Source organism: Bufo bufo, chromosome 6 (genome assembly GCF_905171765.1).
Source record: "Bufo bufo chromosome 6, aBufBuf1.1, whole genome shotgun sequence".
In the NCBI taxonomy this organism is placed as follows: domain Eukaryota; kingdom Metazoa; phylum Chordata; class Amphibia; order Anura; family Bufonidae; genus Bufo; species Bufo bufo.
Genome location: NC_053394.1, coordinates 154,250,293 through 154,262,988, shown reverse-complemented (window position 1 = coordinate 154,262,988; position 12,696 = coordinate 154,250,293). Strand labels below are relative to the sequence as shown.

Genomic DNA, 12,696 nt, shown 5'->3' with positions numbered 1-12,696 from the left:
CCTTTGGGATACAAGGTGCATACATTAACCCCTTATGCAGTGGGCAGCCAGCACACTGCATGTGTATAATATATATTACATACACTTCAGTCTCTTTCCGGTTCATTTTCCCTCTTTCATCTCTTTCCTGTGGAAACAATGACAGCGGCGCCGATATGAAGAGGCCGCACCATCAGAATTCCCCTGACCCCCGAGCTTGACTGAGCAGGAAACCTGTCAGTGAGGAGGTGACGTCGCCTGGATGTGTCTTTCCACACGTTGTCTTGTCCAGGCCCAGCTGCCATATGTGCTGCCACCCCTAGGTCAGCGTAAGGGGCTGTACCCTCATCTTGAGTATAAATACTGTATGGCTCTGAAGCCTGAGATGATGGCCATTATGAGGCGCTGCAGAGGACTGAACAATGACATGTGGAATCATGGCACAAACCTAAAATGGTTGATTACAGGGGGAGCACCAGCAGCATCCTCAACCCCAGGCACTTTCCATCATCAAGTCTCCACATCCTGGGACATGGATGTAACCGTTGTGCCCAGGCCCTAGGTCTGTCTTAGTTTTAATTTTCCCATTCACTGACCGCAAGCTGAGACCTATCAGAAAGTTGCTGAACTTTCTTAGAATACAATGAATAAACTATATATAATCTTGGACTGGTCCTTTAATTACTGCAGGGTGATGCTCTTAGCCCCAGGGCCGCTCAGAGCAGTCTCTGTGTAGCTGCCATCTTCTTGAAAAATAATCCTTGAGTATTGATCGGGAGACTGACGAATTTACTGGATCCCATGGCCAGATCGATTTCACTTCGTAATTCCTATACCCCAACTCATAATTTATAATACAGGGACATTGTATTATTGTGCTGATAGCAGGAACTGGGCAGAGTGTACAGCGCCTTAATATAAAGAGATATAAACCCCAAATTGTCCTCTTCTGTCTGTGTCATGTTCTCTTCACCCCTATGGCCACCAACTCCCCAGAGGTTATCACCCATCTTTTCAAGACTGTAAGGGGGAGGACGACGACAGGTTCACTGTCACCTGTTCCCCTGGATATTAAGTTGTGTATTTGTATTGGTACTGATATTTCCTTTATGTTTGTCCTCTCAGAAGGAGCGTTTCTGTGTATATGAGGAATACTGCAGCAACCACGAGAAAGCCCTGAGGCTGCTGATGGAGCTAAACAAAGTCCCGACTGTCCGTGCCTTTCTGCTGGTGAGTCCCACACGTCCACAGGACATCCGGGGTCTGGCCAGTGCATTCTTGTTGTCCCCAGCAACATTTGTCTGCCATTTTCTCTAGATTGAGCTCCTGTAGCCCCATGGATTAGGAGAATAAGGATCCAGCCTAATAACATGATGGAAGGGCAGGTTCTGCATGCTGGGTGTGGAGACCACAGGGATGACTCCAGTGTTCTGCAGTCAGCTTCAGCTTCTGAACACCTTCCCTTCCTATCATTATTATTTAGTGAAATGGGGTGGGTAGCCATTAATCATTTGGGGTTATTGTATCAGGATCCCTCTTTAACCACCTTCACTGGTTCCCGGTCCTCGGGTCTCATCTGGTAAGTGCAGGGTCATATCAGTGCGTGGTGATCGCCATGGTCAGGAGTCATTCTAGTTGCTGGTATCTCCTTATTATCTGGGATGCACTGAACAATGCTTCGAGGGTTGCCGCCCCTTTAAATAGTGGCCCCTCCCTTTTAGTCCCTGCTGATAATTTATCAGATTTAGATAACCGGTGACATCACCCCAGCAGTCAGCACTGATCCTGGTATTAAATTATATTGCTCCATGCGTTACATTGTTATATGGCCGCTGATATCACATGAATCTAAATAAGATCCATGTGCTAGTCCTCATCGCTGAGGGGACTGGGTGATTTTTTACAGTTTTGTTTTTCTTTTGCTTTTTGCTAACATAACTATACACAGGAAGCGATACAGCAATAACTGGAGCGAATGCCATTCACAGCACCCAACCAATCAGATTTCAGCTTTTGTAGAAAGGAACTTATTGGCTAGTGTGGCCGATACTGGTTTTTACACATGGCTCTGTGTATTACCCTGCGCAGTGGCGAGCCATTATTTCTATGCACAATCTGTTTTCTGGCCCTGTATGTGATGTCTGTGTCGTATTTATAGTCACTGCTTGTTATGTGATGAAGAATATAGTCATTACGGTACTTTATCTCCATTAGAGCTGCATGTTATTGGGCGGCCGCAAGACTACGGACATTCCCCTGGAGGGCTACCTGCTGACCCCTATCCAGAGGATCTGCAAGTATCCGCTGCTTCTCAAGGTAGGGCTCTCAGCCCAACCCAGCGATGAAACTGTATGTCAAGGCAAACAAAGTTAGTCTTTAAATCGAGGTGCAGGAAGGAGTTAAGCATGATTGGGCTGCAGTGAGTTGGTGGGTGGGGCTCACAATAATGTGCCGGCCCCGGAGGATCCCTGGTATGTAGCAGACCATCAGTGACCATGTGATGGCCCATGGAACCTCTGTGGTCCATAGATTTACTGTATGTGGGTTTGTCATGGCGCAGTTTAGCACTTAGGCCCATTCACTGCTGGAGACAGAACTATTAAGTGTGTGTAAACCTGTAGATAATAAGTTCCCAGAGCTCAGCTGTTGACGCATGTGCAACAAAGAATTTTTAGGAATCAGCCGCCCCTAGAGGACTATGGCTCCTCGTAGTATCATTAACTGGTGACTCTGTGTAATCCTTCAGTTCATGGATCAGAAACGTTCCGGCCTTTATAAATAAACCACAGGAAATTAGGTCGATTTCGAATTCCATCATGAAGAAATTCTGCTTTTCTAATTCCTGTTTTTGCTGCAGCACGGCGGCAGCACAGCTGTGTTTATCAGTGCTGATATTTCAATCTGTTACACGCAGGGAACATTCACTGAGGTCTGCGCCAAATATTAACTAAGGGGAAACAAACACAGGTGGCTGAGCAGGAGCTGGAAATGCTGGAAGTCACTACTCCAGTGACCTCCAGAGCTGCAGTCACAACTGTTCTGCTTGTCACTGGGAAGTACCCCTCTATACTTTCTGGGCTCCCACAACTCACTGCACCGTGGCTGTGACAGCAGTGCTGCAGCTCATTGTTGTGGGGGAATATGAACTTCAATTTGTGGATTGTAATGTGAGAATTTGTAGAACAAGCTCTGTAGTATCCCCATCACTAGATTTATTCTGAAAAATGAGTGCAGTGAACTGTGCAGAACAAAATCACTTGTAATATTTATTACAGGAGTTGGCAAAGAGGACTCCAGCAAAACACGCGGACCACCAACCGGTCCACAGTGCCCTACAGGCCATGAAAACTGTGTGCACCAACATCAACGAAACCAAGAGGCAGATGGAGAAGCTTGAGGCACTGGAGCAACTGCAGTCACACATAGAAGGATGGGAGGTCAGTAATGGATACATAAGGTGGAAGGAATGGTACTGTGCATTATCCCATAGATACAGAGCAAAAGAAATTATATATATATATATATATATATATATATATATATATATATATATATATATATATATATACTGAAGAAGAGATCATAGCACTCCAACTGCAATTCTGGAAAATCTTGGTTTTTGTCTCAAGTGTCCATAAGCATACAACATTTCAGCTTTGTATTTCAGCTTGAAAAAAAAGCTCCAGGTGGGAGCTGAAAAGTTGCATGTTTATGGACACTTGAGAATAAATCCACGATTTTCCAGAATTGTGGTTGGAATGCTGTGATCTCTTGTTCAGTTTATTTCTATGACCTTTGGATCGGGGTCTGGATTGCGAGCACCATTTATGCACTTTATCATCTCCAGTGGGTAGTTCCCAGAACACTGTATAGGAGCGAAAACTGAGAATTACACCCAGCATATATAACAGAATACAATACAGAATTAGAGCAGATACTGAGAATTACACCAGCATACAGGACACAAGACAAGTGGTACTGTGTAGTATCCATATATGCAGAATACGAAAATAATTACTCCCAGCAACATAACATAAGAGAAGTGGTACTGTGCAGTGGCCATATACACAGAATAACTGAAGATACTGAGAATTACATCCAGTATACAGGACAAGAGAAGTGGTACTGTGCAGTGTCCATCTATACAGAATAACTGACGATACTGAGAATTACACCCAGTATACAGGACAAGAGAAGTGGTACTGTGCAGTGTCCATATACACAGAATAACTGAAGATACTGAGAATTACATCCAGTATACAGGACAAGAGAATTGGTACTGTGCAGTGTCCATCTATACAGAATAACTGACGATACTGAGAATTACACCCAGTATACAGGACAAGAGAAGTGGTACTGTGTAGTGTCCATATATACTGAATAAGAGCAGATACTGAGAATTACACCCAGTATACAGGACAGGAGAAGTGGTACTGTGCAGTGTCCATATATACAGAATAAGAGCAGATACTGAGAATTACACCCAGTATACAGGACAAGAGAAGTGGTACTGTGCAGTGTCCATATATACAGAATAAGAGCAGATACTGAGAATTACACCCAGTATACAGGACAAGAGAAGTGGTACTGTGCAGTGTCCATATATACAGAATAAGAGCAGATACTGAGAATTACACCCAGTATACAGGACAAGAGAAGTGGTACTGTGCAGTGTCTATATATACAGAATAACTGAAGATACTGAGAATTACACCCAGTATACAGGACAAGAGAAGTGGTACTGTGCAGTGTCCATATATACAGAATAACTGAAGATACTGAGACTTACACCCAGAATACAGGACAAGAGAAGTGGTACTGTGCAGTGTCCATATATACAGAATAAGAGCCGATACTGAGAATTACACCCAGTATACAGGACAGGAGAAGTGGTACTGTGCAGTGTCCATCTATACAGAATAACTGAAGATACTGAGACTTACACCCAGAATACAGGACAAGAGAAGTGGTACTGTGCAGTGTCCATATATACAGAATAAGAGCAGACACTGAGAATTACAGCCAATATACAGGACAAGAGAAGTGATACTGTGCAGCGTCCATCTATACAGAATAACTGAAGATACTGAGACTTACACCCAGAATACAGGACAAGAGAAGTGGTACTGTGCAGTGTCCATATATACAGAATAAGAGCAGACACTGAGAATTACAGCCAATATACAGGACAAGAGAAGTGGTACTGTGCAGTGTCCATCTATACAGAATAACTGAAGATACTGAGAATTACAGCCAATATACAGGACAAGAGAAGTGGTACTGTGCAGTGTCCTTATATACAGAATAAGAGCAGATACTGAGAATTACACCCAGTATACAGGACAAGAGAAGTGGTACTGTGCAGTGTCCATATATACAGAATAAGAGCAGATACTGAGAATTACACCCAGTATACAGGACAAGAGAAGTGGTACTGTGCAGTGTCCATATATACAGAATAAGAGCAGACACTGAGAATTACAGCCAATATACAGGACAAGAGAAGTGGTACTGTGCAGTGTCCATCTATACAGAATAACTGAAGATACTGAGAATTACAGCCAATATACAGGACAAGAGAAGTGGTACTGTGCAGTGTCCTTATATACAGAATAAGAGCAGACACTGAGAATTACAGCCAATATACAGGACAAGAGAAGTGGTACTGTGTAGTGTCCATATATACAGAAGAAGAGCAGATACTGAGAATTACACCCAGTATACAAGAGAAGTGGTACTGTGCTGTGTGTGTGTGTGTGTGTATGTATATATGTATGTATATATATATATATATCATATATCATATTCCACAGTGGTTTACAATTGAAGGGTTCATGCACAAACAAAATCTTACATTACAACAAACAAGTTAACATTTAAAACAATAAAACGAGGAGTAAGAGGCCTTGTCATAAGCGCTTAAGGTCGATGAGGAGATAGGACGCTTGTTGTGTAGAATGGTTCAGCCATTCCAGGTCAGTGTCTTAGTGTATAATGATTAATGTGATGTGTGTATAATTGATAACTTACAAATGGTTTGTGTTTTTGGGTGCAGGGCTCCAACCTGACGGACATCTGTACTCAGCTTCTCCTACAGGGGACACTGCTTAAGATATCAGCTGGTAATATCCAAGAACGAATGTTCTTCCTGTTTGACAATCTGCTGGTCTATTGCAAAAGAAAATCCAGGTGAGAAAGGGTTAAAAATCAGTAGAGCCCACCATTCACACGTGTGTGCCTTAGCGAAGTGTGTACATTTACTTCATTGGCAGCTGCTTATCTGCTAGAAAGAGAGTCCGGAGCACCCTCATATACCCTCATACACTGTAGTGCATCAGCTGATCCCAGTAAAATCAGAGGGTTCAGTCGACTTCTATCTCCTCTGTATGACCTTCTTAGTATATGACACAGGCACCTTTGGAACAAACCAAGGAATTTTCCTATTCATCAACAGCAAGTAAAGACTTTGGAAATTACTGTATTTTATTGCCCTGTAATACGCACTTTTTCTCCCCCAAAGTGGGGGGAAAATGTCAGTGCATATTGTGGAGTGAATACTAATGAGCGCTTCCATTATGGAAGTGCTCATTACTACAGGAGGACCGAGAAGTGGTGAATGCAGCGCTCCCCGGGCTCTGTACTCCCCACTTCCTGGTCTTCTCCTTCTTGCTCCTCACAGCATGAGGACGTTGGCGCTCTGTGACCTCACACTGTGCAACGTTGAGCACAGCATGGCAGGAAGAGCAGGAAGAGCGCTGGGTGTTAGGAGCAGCATTTTTTTGTTTGTTTTGGGCTTCTCTGAGAATAGGGGTCTGAACGAAGGTCTGAATGGGGGTCATTCACATTGGGGGTCTGATCTGAAATCTAAATGGGGGGAGTCTTATTCACATTGGTGCTCTGATCTTAGGTCTGATTGGGGGTCTGATCCGAGGTCTGAATAGGGGTTATTCACATTGGGGCTTTGATATGAGTTCTGATTGAGGAGGTCTTTCAGATTGGGGTCTGAATTGGGGTCTTTTTCACTCTGGTGGTCTGAGCTGAGGTCCGAATTGGGTCTCATTAACATTGGGGGTCTGATTGGGATCCTATTAACATCGGGGGTCTTATTTACGTTGGTGGTCTGATTGGGGCTCTAAGCTGAGGTCTGATTAACATTGGGGGTCTAATTGATGGTCTCATCTGAGGTCTAATGAAAAATGTTTTTTCTTATTTTCCTTCTCTAAAACCTAGGTGTGTCTTATGGGCAGGTTAATCTTATAGGGCGGAAAATACAGTAATTTAAAGGCAAAGTCTGTTAGAAAGTTAAAGAACATTATATAGTGATGACGTTTTATTTACATAGGATTGCGCCGACTCTTTGAAAATGCCTGCTTTGCTCTATGTATGATCTGGTAAGGCTTCGTTTACATCACCGTTCATCCTTTCCGTTCTCCTGCTCCGTTTAGGAGCAGTAGAACGGAAAGGACGGAGAAGGCACATAACTGAGCCTTTGGACCCCATAGAATATAATAGGGTCCATTATGTTTCCGCTCAGAAAATGATTTTGGAGCGGAGACAAAAGTTGTGCATGCAGGACTTTTGTCTCCGCTTCAAAATCATCTGAGAGGAAACATAACGGACCCCATTATAGTCTATGGGGTCCTAAGGGTTCCATTTGGCTCAGTTATGTGCCTTCTCCATCCTTTCCGTTCTCCTCCTAAACGGAGCAGGAGAACGGAAAGGCTAAACGGTGATGTGAACGAAGCCTAATGCAGATCTTGGGTTGCACAGTGCTTCTGTTGTGTTCATAAATTTCCCTCAAATTTAGTTGAGACGGCTGCTCATTTGTTGATTTCTCAGTCTCCGACTTATCCACTTTTTTCTTCCAGGGTTGCTGGCAAGAAATCCACAAAGAGAACCAAATCCTTCAACGGCTCATTGTATATCTTCCGAGGAAGGATCAATACAGAGGTTATGGAGGTGGAAAACGTGGAGGATGGGACAGGTGGGGGCCATCACAGGCCTATAACGTAACGCATAAGTTGTTTGAACCCCAGATGTTCAGTCTCTACGAATAGACCGAATCAATTAGACATCATACCTCTGGGAAGCTCGAGGCCACTTCCATGGCTGTGGGACTCATGGCATTTATTTATGGTCTCTGAATATAGTCTGTTTATTGGTGACAGCATTCTAGAATATAGACAAGGCAGCCTAGTAAAGACAACTTCTAACCAGACCCCTCCGGACATGTTGAGAGTAGTTTTCCCTAGAATTTTCATCAAGATTTAAAGGGGCTGTGCCAAGTAATCAATTAATTATCAAGAGGATAGGTGATAACTAACTGAATATCGGTGGGAGTCTAACCCCTTTGGACCCCCAAAATACAGAGAAAAGCACTTGGCCATTTCCGGCAATCCCATAAGGAATGAATAAAGCGGCAGGACAGTTGCTTGGCCTGCCACTCCATCAGGGCAGGGGAACAGGATGCCCATTCTCGGGATGGACTGGGGGTCCAGCAGTTGACACCCACCAATCATTAGTTATCTTCTATCTCCTAACATGGCACAAGCCCTTTAACTCTGTGCTTAATCCAGTATGAAATCGTTCAGACAAGTGTTGAGGAGGAGAATGAGCAGCTTCTCATGAGGCTTTATCATTCTCATTTTCTCCTATACAGCGGTCACCTTACAGACAATTGGCACAGTCCTGGGAAAGATGACCCTTGTAATATGTGATGTTTGAGCTCTGCTGCCATGATTGACCCTTTCACAGCTGCGGTGCTGCAGTGGCTCAAGTTGGAGAGCTATCAAAGTTTGACATGCAAATGTTTGTACATGTAGTGGTTAAAGCGGTGATGAGTGCAGTACTTTCCATGGTCTGTTTTCTAGCAGAGGTAATAGTACTGGTTGATATTTTGCTTGAAGTTGGGGCGCCCTTTATGGGTCATTTCTTTGGGTGTCTGCTCTGGGTGCTCAGTATCCCATCAGAAGGTGGAAGAGTGTGGAGACTTACTGACAGATATGCATATGTAGCAGAGACACTGCATGATTCTAATATATTCCCACGTTCATATAGTCCTTAGACTAGAGTCTGGTTCTGTGGGCGCTCACAGAGGGTGAATGATGTGTTCTGTGCATGAAGAACTTTATATGTTGACTCCACATAGCAAGCCCTGGCGCTAATTCACATGCCAAACCCATCATACTTTACAGTGTTACCATTAGCCACATTTGGTGCATTAACTCTGTGGAGGCGGAACAGAGTAACTACTCCCCTCCTCTCATCCCACCCCTGAAGATTTAGTTTGTGCAGCATTATTTTCTAAGGTGATGGAATGTGAACCCAATCATCCAGGATAATTTGTATTTTCCAGGGCTTGAATATACTAAGTATGGATACACAATAGAAACAATGGCATGATGAGGATGATGGTGGCAGGAACGGTGGTTAGTGAGGTTTTGTTTTCCCCAATATAGTTTGCGTGTGTGGGTGAAAAGTTGCTATTTCTTGCGATACTCTGTTAGTGAATATAACAGACGAAATCATGTTGTCTCCAAGTAGGAGTCTTGCTGTCTCCACACCTGTTGATATACAGCCTCCTGTTCTCAGGCAGGTCTGTAAGCAGAGCGTCCCCACTCATTGGGGGTCATTTACTATCCAGAAATACGCCTATATTAGGTGAATTTCTAGCGCAGAATGTGTTGCAAGTTATTTTTTACTTTTCCCCGCTCATGCCAGGTCTAAAAAAAGTGGTCAGGAAAGGTCTTTCATCATTTTCTATGCCTGTTTTAGGCATAGAAAATGATCTAAATGTAAGCCAGCTTTTTAGACTGGCGCTGGATACGCCGAAGTTATGTAGAGGCCAGCGCCTCTTCATAACTTCGGATCCATCGGCAGCTATAGAGGTTATTAAGACCAGCGTCTAAAACGCAGGCCTTAATAAATGACCCGCTTATTGCTTTGGTCCTGATGTTCTTGTCTTTTCGGCAGCTGATTATCACAGTAATGGTTACACTGTCACCAACGGCTGGAAGATCCATAACACTGCCAAAAACAAATGGTTCGTCTGCATGGCGAAAACCCCTGAGGACAAGCAGAAATGGATGGACGCTGTCTTGAAAGAACGAGAGCAACGGGAAAGTGAGTATGTCCTGCAGATTACTGGAAGATATCTAGCTGAGGCTTCTAACACAGCCTGAAGATGCAGTAATGAGCAGGTATGATTGGATGAAGCTCAGAGGGGTTCAGACTGGTTGCATGGTGCAGTCTGCCATATTTCTAGAATACCTCTCCCTCTAGTTTCATTATACTAAATGTAGCGATTATCACCATGCTCAGTTACAGTCGCATCAGATGAAAAATCTGATAATTTATATTTAATAATAATTTATAAATTTTACGGCAAGATGCATTTATGGGTGAGAGGTACCTCAAGGTTCTTCCTATTTTATTACAGAGATTTGTTGAGGTTATTGTGCAACCAGCCTGTGTGCCCCCCCAGGCATGAGCATCCTCTGGGTGTTGTGGTTCATCACTAGTAGCTCATTATAATCCTCTACATTGTGGAGTGAAATTCCAGGGCGGCCTTGGCATCTCTACTGTGGAAAGTTTCAGATGAACGGTTCCTGCAGAGTCAACATTCTGTGGAGAAGCTCCTGATCCATTGCATTAACCGTAATCCGTAATGTTTATTGATTGGAGCAGATACATAATTAATGTTGCGATACAAAGCGAAGCGAACAAACAGCGTAATGTTCCCAGCATGTTACGTTATCATCTGCAGATTGTTACCTCGACTCGAGGAACACTCTGCAGAAATTTATCTAAGGAAATGTCAATTAATCTATTGTGACCTATTTAGCATGGAGATGGCGTGTACAGAGCAGGGATCGCATATGTGGAATGTACAAAGAGAGGATAGAGCAGAGACTGGGCATGCGTAGTGTATACAGACTGGGGACAGGGCATGGGCCTCAGAGGTGTTGATCTATCAGTACATAATGAAGTGACAGTGGTTGTCTCCAGTTTATTCAGAACACCATGACTGTCCCCGGCTCTTGGAGCTTCCAGTCTACCATGAGTGTTGGAGATGTGCAGCCTGTGTGTGGAGTTAATGTTGTTGTCCTCTTTATAGGTCTGAAGCTCGGTATGGAGAGAGATGCTTACGTCATGATTGCAGAGAAAGGGGAGAAGCTCTATCACATGGTCAGCAAGAGGTCCAGTCTCATCAAAGATAGGAGGAGAAAGTTCAGCACCATCCCTAAATGCTTCCATGGAAAGTAAGTTCTGCAGCTGAAAAGCTCCATTGATGGCCGTGACCTGAAAAGCTCTGCAGGGTGGTGGAGCCACTGTGCTGTGCATATGAAATTAGCTAAGCTCTGACAGGCCATCCTATTCATCCCTGTGAGGGATGATTCCAGAAAGTGCCGTTCACATAGAGACCTCTCACTGATTATCCCTTTCTCGATGTGGTCACCCTCCAAGAATAAAACCACAACAAAAAAAATCTACATCACACATCAACACTTTCTACTGTGCCCACTGTCTGCACAGGCACCAGAAAGGGAGGCGTCATCAAGATTATAGAACCAGCATCCCGTCATTGGAGAGGTGCCTTGGTCTGCATACACTACAGGTGACGCCACATTTGTCGGTCCCCTCTGTGTATTTCTCATCAGTTCCTCATGAATTCCTCCCTCTCTGCTTACTAGTCAGTGAATGGAAATTTTGTAGTTTATATCCATACTTACACATTCATTGACCAAAAACATAATGCAACCGATAGAAATATCAGATTGCTGCAAAACTTGGCATGCTTGGTGAGAGATCGTTGACTGCTAGACATGCCTCTCCAGCGCACTCAAAGACATTTTGCCCAGTTGACACACTTTGTGCCGTGTTTAGGCTACAGAGAATTGTCATAACTGTTACATTGCGAGAAGCCCTGAGCTGTATGAGCAGGACTGTATCTGGATGTGTTTTCACCCTCTGGATACAAACCGGGAAGGTTTCCAAGATCTTGATGAAGAAATGAAACAGAAAGTCTATTAGGAGGTTGCAGAATGTTATACAGTGATGAAGTTTGATTTACATAGACCAGCCTTTTAAATGACTAGAGGCCCGTCCTCCAGACCTTAGATGTTGACTAGATAGCGATCATTAATTCTGGAAAGAGCGATTGGATGGCTGGGTAATGATATATGGATGTGAAGATCTAGGGCTCAGTGCAGATGATTATACGGTGACATTCATTATAACCTGTTCCGCTGTTGGCAACCGCTAGGAACCTGCACAGGCCACTGCTCCCCTCCCCCAGGTTGCGGTGTAGGCGCTGTGTATGGGCAGGCTGAACATGTTGAGCTGTTGATCTGTTTCTCATTCTCTCGGTGGAGAATCAGCAAAATGTTCAAGGAGCCGCAGCAGAAGGTTCGTCCCATTATGTGTATGACTCATGAGGAGTCCGGACTGTGAGTGGCATGAGAGAAAACAGATGAGTACAGAAACACCGCCATGCTCTGTGGATGTTTGTTCATCTCACGTCAGCTGTACATTTAACCCCTGCACAGACGTCTGCTCAGGACCACTACCCCAGAAGAACAGATAATGAAATGTGCAGTGTAAAAATACAAGTGGCGGACACCGTATTTATAAAAGACGTGCCAGATTTATGAGCGGCAGGCACCGAATTTAAAGACGTGCCAGATTTGACTGATGGGTGTCATAGTTTTTAGTGGA

The 12,696-nt window shown here is 43.9% G+C and overlaps 1 protein-coding gene across 2 annotated transcripts in view; it reads left to right on the top strand.

The window, feature by feature from the left end:
- PREX1 (phosphatidylinositol-3,4,5-trisphosphate dependent Rac exchange factor 1) overlaps positions 1-12,696 on the top strand; it is a 151,499-nt gene that overhangs the window by 64,214 nt on the left and 74,589 nt on the right. For both annotated transcript variants that reach the window (XM_040437367.1, XM_040437365.1), the window contains exons 4-10: positions 1,105-1,209; positions 2,194-2,295; positions 3,255-3,416; positions 6,035-6,168; positions 7,848-7,963; positions 9,952-10,101; positions 11,096-11,240. In XM_040437367.1, coding sequence (XP_040293301.1) covers positions 1,105-1,209; positions 2,194-2,295; positions 3,255-3,416; positions 6,035-6,168; positions 7,848-7,963; positions 9,952-10,101; positions 11,096-11,240 — 914 coding nt within the window. The remainder of the gene's footprint in view (positions 1-1,104; positions 1,210-2,193; positions 2,296-3,254; positions 3,417-6,034; positions 6,169-7,847; positions 7,964-9,951; positions 10,102-11,095; positions 11,241-12,696) is intronic.